Source organism: Lottia gigantea (assembly GCF_000327385.1).
Source record: "Lottia gigantea unplaced genomic scaffold LOTGIsca_144, whole genome shotgun sequence".
Taxonomy (NCBI): Eukaryota; Metazoa; Mollusca; class Gastropoda; family Lottiidae; genus Lottia; species Lottia gigantea.
In genome coordinates this window covers 45,730-55,343 of record NW_008707688.1, presented here as the reverse complement: position 1 = coordinate 55,343, position 9,614 = coordinate 45,730, and the positions used below count along the sequence as shown (strand labels likewise).

The 9,614-nt window shown below is 35.1% G+C and overlaps 1 protein-coding gene across 1 annotated transcript in view; it reads left to right on the top strand.

The window, feature by feature from the left end:
* The window catches only part of LOTGIDRAFT_172886 (hypothetical protein), a gene marked incomplete at both ends in the record, with an annotated part of 8,667 nt that extends 4,132 nt beyond the window's left edge, over nt 1-4,535 (top strand). The window contains one exon of the mRNA XM_009050072.1: nt 4,168-4,535. Within this exon, the coding sequence (XP_009048320.1) occupies nt 4,168-4,535 (368 nt within the window). The remainder of the gene's footprint in view (nt 1-4,167) is intronic.
* Between the last annotated feature and the right edge of the window lie 5,079 nt (nt 4,536-9,614).

Sequence of the window (9,614 nt, the reverse complement as noted above, 5' to 3'; positions counted from 1 at the left end):
GCTCTAAAAAAAAAAATCTACCTTAATTATTGGATCATCTAACCTGAATCACCTGAATTACCAAAACCAGTTCAGACACTGAAATACATTCTTACCCCGGTGCCCAAATCCATCACATACAGTCAACCCTGGAATCATACGACCATGATCCCAAACCTACTATCATTATTCTTCATGTAGGCCTCAACAACCGTGATCAGCTACCAAAGACCTCCTTTAACCAAGCCCAGAAATTAATCGCTACAGCCAACAAAACCTTCCCAAACTCCAAGATCCTCTTCACATGTATACCCATTTCAAATAAAATCTCGAAGAAAGCACAACAGAACATCAGCACCCTCAACAACATGATGATGGAGTCCAGTATCAACAGCGCAACAATCTTACCACTTTAAACTTTTTACTTTAAACTAATTACTGGAGTTAAAAATACTGAAAGGCCACCGCTAGGCCAAACTGTAGTTAACTTGAGCCGCAAAATTCTCACACCCCTTCAGCATTCAATCTTAGACCGTGGACTTAAGTTTATTCCCACACCAACGATAGCTAAGTTAAATTATCTCCGACCTTCCATTGAACGATTTCAACGAAATCTTAGCTGCACATATTTTTTTCGAAACCACCCCACGTGGTGCTAGAAGAATGTTTATTCCTAAATCCACGTGGACACCCCCTCAGGCCGCCATCCTGAAATATTGAAAGCATTTGCGAGTATGAATAGCCAAACAGCGAACCTTTCCATAACACACGAAAAGCCTAATCTCACACGAGTGGAACGTGAAGCGTTAAACTTACTTAAGAAAGACGATAGCATTGTTATTAAAAAGAGTGATAAAGGTTCATGTTGTGTCATTCTGAATAGGGAGGATTACGTTTCAGAAGCAGAGAATCAACAGAATAATCCTAAACATTATGCCATTTTACCGAAACCAATTTTCAAAGGAACTGCTAACATGATTAATAATATTCTTGCCGATTTAGTCAAAACTATTTATCTCAAACAGAAACAATATGACTATCTGGCTGCCAAACCTGATTGTCGCGAGAGACATTTGTACACTTTGCCTAAAATCCATAAGAATCCAACCAAGGAGTGGTTTATCTCGAATAAAATCCCTACAGGCCCGCCCGATTATATCTGACTGTGGTAGTGAGTCATATGCAGTGTCACAATACATTGATCATTTCTTACTACCTCTAGCATGTCAACATCGCACCTACCTTAAAGACACAACCGATTTTGTCAATAAAATAACAAATCTTCGAGTTCCCTCTAATGCTATTTTAATTTCTATCGACGTTTCTTCTATGTATACCAATATCGATAACACTATTGGTTTAACGGCAGTTCGTAAAACTTTTAATAGAAACCCAGATCCAAACAGACCCGACGATGCAATTCTACAGCTTTTAAAGATTTGTCTGAGTCGAAACGATTTCACATTTAATGGTAAAACATATTTACAAACTTCAGGGACCGCAATGGGCAAACGATTCGCCCCTTCGTACGCAAACCTTTTCATGGCAGAGTGGGAACGTGAGGTGTTGCCTCTCTGTCCATTTGACCAATTTTTTACGGACGCTTTTTGGATGACATTTTTATGTTTTGGACTTATTCTATCGAACAGTTTTGGGAATTCTTTGAAATTCTCAACAACCACCATCCTTCTATCAAACTAACCGCAAACGTGAGTGACAAAAGCATAGACTTTCTCGATACCACTGTCTTTAAGGGAGATTCCATAGCAGAAACAAATAAACTGGATATTAAAGTGTATTTCAAAGATACAGATACTTATCAACTTTTGCACAAGAGCTCCTTTCACCCAAAACATACCTTTTCTGGTATAATTAAGTCACAAGTTTTACGATTTCATCGAATTTGCACAAGATCTTCTGATTTCAACCAAGCCTGTACGATTGTTTTCTCAAAACTGAAAGAGCGAAACGATTTCTACGAAACATAGAAAATTCCACCTTAGCACAGATATCAGCTAAAAACAGACTTTATGCCGAAGTACCTCCAGGTTTAAGAAATTCAGAAATTTGAAATTTATTAGAAATATGTTTAAAGCGAAATGATTTTTCTTTCAACAGCAAAATTTACCTTCAGAAATCTGGAACAGCTATGGGAAAGTGATTCGCTTCTAGCTATGCAAATATTTTTATGTCAGAATTCGAACGTGAAATTGACCTAATTTCTCCATTTCGACAATGCATATTCCTACCTTCACAGCATTACAAGTAAAACACTTTCAGAAATTGAACAAAGAAAATCTAATAGCGTTTCGGTACATAATCAATCTTTCGGATCTAAGCCGTGCGGTTCTACAAAATGTAGAACTTGCAAGCATATTTTACTAACCGGTAATTTCTTCAATAAAATAACAATTTTAGATAAACGGTCAACCTTCGTGTGTAAGTAAAAACATTATTGACATAATTTCTTGCGAAAAATGTCCAAAACCGGTAGTTTCTCCATCAAATAAACAGCAAACAATTTTCGATAACGACCAACTTTCGTGCGTTAGTACCAACATAATTTATTTAATATCTTTTGACAAATGTCCAAAACAGAGACAGAAAAATTCTTTAAGAGAACGAATAAACGGTCACCGATTCGATATCACCCATCGTCTTGATAAACCCATTGGAAATCATTGTAACTCCACCAACCACAATCTTAGTGATGACACCAATTGAACTGGTTATCTTGGAAGAAAATATCAACCCCAAATCATCAAGAATATACAAGGAGAACTTTTGGATCATTAAACTACAAACTGTTTCTCCGTCTGGTTTAAATATCAAATACTATTCACAGATTACACCATTTGTCGCGCAATAAAACAGTACTTCATGCCAAGTCTCTCGGGTTGTTAAACGTAATTATTCTGATTTGCAAAATGAATTTCCAACCATGTTTTATAAAAAAAAATCTAGTCACAGCGTACTCAAAAAATAAAAATCTTAATGATATTGTTCGTGGTAGACTTGATCTAATTGAATAGATTCAATCTTGTAATATTTACATTAGGCCTACATTGACTAATTATTACCATTTATTTCAGTGCAATGTTGGGACATTGAAATTGTTTTTTTTTTTTTATTATATTTCATTTATTTCACTAATTTTATTAAGTACATTTAGCATTTGATTTTATTTTAAAGGGCATTTGCTAATTTCAATTTTTTTTTAATAAATCACCAATTTATGATTTCAGTACATAATTAAAGATGGGTTTCCTTATTTTTTATTGTCAAATTAAGCAAATTATTTGATTAATATGTGTTTCTAATGAATTATCATGTATTCTTAATCATATCATTATATTCTTATTGCATTTAATTAAGAATTTTAACCAATTATAAATGTCCATGTATGTACAGTCTGGAAAAACAAAAAAAAAAGACTTTTTGACCTTTCTTGATTGGTCACTCATTGGAATTCTGCTGGTAATTCTCTTCTAATTTAGCTCATTATGAATTAATTATTATGGACATCTGAGACAAACTGGTATTTTTCCAAGTCATTAGAACACCTCTTCTTTCTATTCATATAAGTATTAGCATTTTCATTTTTGTAAATGAAAATAAGGGAACCCATCTTTAAAGTATCAATTTTTTATTGTCTTTTTAGGTCTTTGGACTACCAGTACGAATTTCCATTTTAACATATTAACCTTAACATTCGTGAAAATTGCTTTAATCCTGGGCCAGTACCTTCTGTTGGATAGTAACATCTTACTTTTCAACCACCCTAATCTTTGATAGTGCTATAATACATTCCTCTATGACAGAAATTAGTTAACATTCTTTCAAATGTCATTAACCTTCTACAATTTTAAAACCTTGCTACAGCATTTAGTTAATGGTTGGTCTAAACGATGCTATGGAATCGTCACAAAGTACATGGTTGAAAGGTGTCAATCTAATTAGAATTAAATTACTTTTTTGTTTTGATATGAAATTGTTTCAGTATTCCATCTACATGTATATTCCTACTCTATGTTTATAAATTGACCTTGAATGTCGCCAAGCTAGGTTAAATACCTGATCGGGCCTTTTTTCGATTTAAAAATATATCTTATAGACTTCTGTCTTAATCGTATACATGAACTATTCGATGAGAAAACACAATTTGCTGTATTATGTTTTCTATTTCAGGATGTTTTCACATTCCACGCCAAACACGAAAGTATGTATTTCTGACTAAAGGACCCCGTAGCGTTCCTTCTACGAATCAACAAGTTTGTGAATCTCAATGTCAGCAAGATTCAACGTGTACAGCCGGTGCTTTTCGTCCGGTTCATAGCGACTGTCTCTTCTTCGAATTTCCAATCATAGAGGCAAAGTTATCGACCCTGGATTTATGTGAAGACAGCTGCATCACTAACCCGAGATGTCGCACTATGGTTTTTGGTGACGCTGATCGCACGTGTTACTTGTATAATGTCACAGCTACGGAACTCTCTGTGATCCCCGGTATTTCTTTTGGCACAGTCGCAGAAAGATACCCATGTTATCCAATTTAAGACAGCCTTGACTTTGTAATAAAAATCTATACACATTGGAATGTACTTTGTGAGAATTAGAACAGTAGTGTAATTTTCAAATGTAAACGAATTGATATGTGCCCGACTATAAATGGCATATACATAACACATATATGCACTTTTTTTTTCAAGACGTAGTTTAAAACACCAACAGTAAGTTGGGATATATATTGTGATACTTTCCACCCGTCTGTTGAAATTTAATTCTCACTCTATATGTTAACATTATGTTCATAGTATGTATATGAAATGTATTTGTATATCTGTTCATTATCATAATGATTGTCAGTGAAGTGCTGAATTTGAGGATTTTCATCTCTTGCTCACTCTTCACACTACAATTGTTAATGGATTGGTAAATTTTGGTTTGCATATTCATATATGGAAATTTCCAATAATATGTTAATGACACCTTCATTACATACTACATTGCGTTACCCGTCTGCAGTTTTTTATTTAATGTAATGCACAATATTACGACACTACAAATATTTTATACTCTTTCTAAATTGAATTTAAAGAGCTCTGTCAAGTGACCTGATTTATATATTTTTAAAATCTGTTTTGAATCTTATTACAATTTCCTCTTTCCAACGAACAAAACACATTATACTTGTGGCCTAGACCAAACAAAAGTCTCTGTTTCATCCTCTGATAGTTATTTGGACAGCGTATGTCGGCTGGTGTAGAGACAAAAAAAATAGGGAGAAAGTCCCTATACATTGTACACGAAAATAGGTTACGCATGTTGCAACCGTGGTCGAGTTGGTTATGAAATATGGGTCAAGATGAGGGGTTCATAAAGAAATCGAAACAAACCAATTTTCATTATTTTACAGAATATCTAAAGAAACATTTAAGACGTAAACAATTTCCGTTTCTTTAATTTTGACGAAATTCGGTGATGAATTCTCATACAGGTTACACCCCCAAATTATTCCCAAAGGCAACTTGTATAAAATCAACAGTCGTTATGAAATTAAAGTGGTTAAAATCAGATATGGGTCATTCTCCCATTAATGTGCAATTTGCATGTTGCAGAAAAATACAAATCAAGTTCTTTGCACTATGAAATAAATCATTTTGTTTGGACGCAAAATGTTTCATTTTATTGATTATATATAGCTCGTGCACATTTTTTAATGGATATATTAATGTTTAAATATGACTTGTTTGTTCAAGAACTGTCAAAAATTCTCAAGACCATAACGAAACTAAAAACGAAACAAGACATTTGTTAATAAAACATGCCGAAAGTAGTTTAGAATGTAGAACTTCTTGTTTCAAATCTTTTAAAGTATAAATCTGTTATTCCATTTGTTTAAAATTTAGCATTATGTCTTATTGCAACGCGTCATCTCTACATTACGTATATTTTGCCATGTTCTAAACCCAATATGATCGTTTGACGTTTTCCCACCACCATTAAAGTAACTTTACCTGGGAGGATAAGTGCAGGGCAATGATAATATAAGTAAAATATATGTGAAAAGGGGCATCGGGCAGCTTAAGGAAAAATTTAGGCATTCGTTACGGTGTTGAAGTTGAGTTACGGTGTTGAAGCAGAATGATTCACACAAAATACGTTTGGTGCGCAAATGAAAACTTAACTGCAAATTGCATAACAATCTGATCCACAATACTAGAAAATCTTTTTTGTTTCTCATTGTATATAAATCTGATTTTTGAATCAAAAATTTTATTGAGAAAAACATGTCGTAGGCCTATTTTGTAAATGAGCACTACGAAACTGTATCAGTATCATAATGTGGACACAAACATTCTCATTAACAAGAATTTACTTTTATTTAAACAAAACTAATCAATACAAAATTGTAATTCATTAAGGTATTTAAAACTAAAATTACCCAACAAATGTAGATAAAAGTGAACTAATCATAAAATTGAAACAATCTAGCTAATTCCGTCCACATAATCTTTGGTACCTGATAAAGTTCTCTGCGAGAGCTTATTCTCTCTGGTGCATGAATCATAGTTACTATTTTAGAATACTCGTACCAAATGACATCTTTGAATGCAGGCCATACGAATTTGTTACTACCGATGGGTTGCAAGGTTGACACCTCTACCCCATCTTCATCCGCTTGTGTGGCCTTTCCAAGAAAAGGTTTGTTGTCATAATCGACACACCATTCACCGACAAGGTCTTCTGGAAATGCTCCTGGACCACGGGGCTTAGATGGGATTGGAGAGTATCAGAATCGGTATTTTTGCTTTTACTGGCTGTCATATATAACATAAAAACTGGAATTAAAATTGGAACATGTATTAAACAATTAATTCTTAAGGCGGGTAAAGATAGGCCCTGAGAAGGGGGTATACCCAGAAAAAATTGCAAGATTTTGTTTCTCAAGATATATACATGTGTATGAACTCATACACAAAACCAGGTGGATCGGTTAGCTAAAATCCAAAATGGCGGCCATGGATTCATAATATCGTCAATATCTCCGAAACGATGCACTCACTCTAAATAAAAATAACGTATTACGTGCAAATAAGAAACCGACCCCTCTGACCTCAAAAATCACAAATTCATTGGTCTGTGACGTCACTGTGACGTTATGATGACGTCATCATTTAATAAAATGGGCAAAAACGTTCACACATACATGTGTGCTTAAATTATGAATCGTCAACGCATTTAAAAATACGTAAAACATTAATATTATGGTGAGAAATACTGCATTAATTTCGATATTATAAACTGTAGTAACATACAAATTAAGAACGTGACATATTATATATTATATATTATATTATTACAAATTGTCTACAATTCGAATTCCTCATCATCAGAGTGTTCACATAGTTCAGTAACCATTGGTGAGGTCAAACTTACATTCGGAGCATTCACCAGTACAGTCTAATCCATTCTTTTACATGAATATCGCTTCGAGTCACCTTTGCAGCTATACATCTTATTATTTGCAGCAAACTGACCGGTGCAGGTGGTAGTTTCATCTTGATAACCTTGTATCTTTGATGTAGAAAAGTCCATCCCCACTCGTTTGAACTAAGATGATTATCTTTCCAGCATTGGACCTGGTGATATACTCTCATTACGTGATACTTGGCTGAATCTGATGTCGGTGGTAAGCATTCAATGGTGACTTGCGAGTAGCTTGTCGAAACTTTCTCTCGAAATTTTCGATACCGTAGCTCATTTAGCGTTTCGTGTTTGAGACAACCGTATACGGCAACTAGTACCCTTTCACCATTACTTCTGCTTTTGTTGAATCTGGTTTCAAAAACAATTTACATATATTATGGAAATATTCAGATTTTACAGCCTTTGTCAGAACCATACCTTTGCCGATTCCAAACATTCTTGAAACTGCATCACAGCCTGTTAACACATGCAATAACGGTAGGATTTCACACATTAATTTTATTCACCAAGTCCGTTTCTCAGAGTACCAATATCCCATTTATATCTCTCAGACCGGAAGAACAGTCGGTCACTTTATGTTACGTTTGAGTGATAACACCTACAGCCACTTTTGTTTCAATACCATTCTCATGTAACCGATTTGTCAACAAATCGATAAAGTTCCTTTTGTTGGTTTCATTTGCTCCTTTATTAGATTTCAATGGCTTTTTACCACTAAAACCAACAATAGTCGGTGCCATTATGCCTTTTGATGAGCCTCATCTTTCGTGGATGGACCGTTGTACCCTAGGAGTATAGATTGACTGGAGACGGCATGATGTCATTAACGTGACGCCACGTCACCCTGCCGTCCGCCATCTTGGTCAACCCAAAAAACAACGACGTCAAACGCTTTCATTTCCAGTATGTCTACTTAAGTTATTATTATTGTAAATAATGCCCTCTTGTTCTGCATACGGCTGCACCAATATACCAGATAAAGATAGACGACGTTCAATCACTTTTAATACGTAAGTTGCTTTTAATTTCTTTTAAGATCGCAAATCAAGACCTAGAATGGCTAGATCTACCATATCTACTAGAATCTACCATATCTAGTTAAGTGATGGCTTACTTTTGTCAAAGACACTATCTGCACTATAGTTATACCATATTAATAATTATATTAAAATTTGGAAAATTATTGTTGATTTTCTGTTTATACAGCATTCTTGGAAGAGATCCATTCTCCAATGAGAGCATTCAAAACTCCCAAGCAAAAATCCACACCTTGTATTTCATTAAATATAAGTTTTGCCTTACGAATTGATTTTCATTTGCAGGTTTTCCAGGGATGTGAGCTTGAGAAGTCAGTGGATACGAGCAATCAGACGACAGAATTTCACCCCTTCAAAGTCCGCACTTCTTTGTTCCGAACATTGTAAAGAAGAAGACTTTGATAGAACATCACAGTGCATTGTTCGTCTTAGCCATCTGCTATTCCGTCTGTTTTTGCTGCATTTCCAGATTATTTAAAGGGGAATATCACGCCCCGCCGCCCCCCAACTGAACGACCAATTTTCCACATTCCACCTAGTCCACATGCAGCAGTCCCTTCAATACCAACAGTCATCACTCCGAAGAAAATTTCACTAAAACGGAAATTAGAAGAAAGTCAGAACAAACTTATTTCCTCTCGAAAGAAAATAAAAACACTTCTGCAGGCTAGAAGAAATGCCGAACTGAAGAATGTTATAGCTGACATGAGAAAGAATGCCGTTGTCAGTAGTAGCAGTATTGATGTTTTAGAGGCCTGTGCAGGTGGAATCCCAGATTTATTAAAAAGACATAAGGCTAAAATTGAAAACCACCCCTTACCAACAAAATACTCTGCACAGTTGAGAAGTTTTGCATTAACTCTGCACTTTTACTCGCCTCGTGCATACAATTACGACAGGAAAGTTTTTGATACTTGTCTGCCCCATCCTAGGACAATCAGTAAATTGTACAAGAATGTGGACGATGCTCCTGGCTTTAGCGATTCTGGAAGCGCAGTGAATTACACGGTGAGGAAAAAATGACATGTTCACTTATGATGGACGAAGTTGCAATACGCCAGCATCTGGATGGACAGAAATACCATGGTTATATTGACATGGGAACAG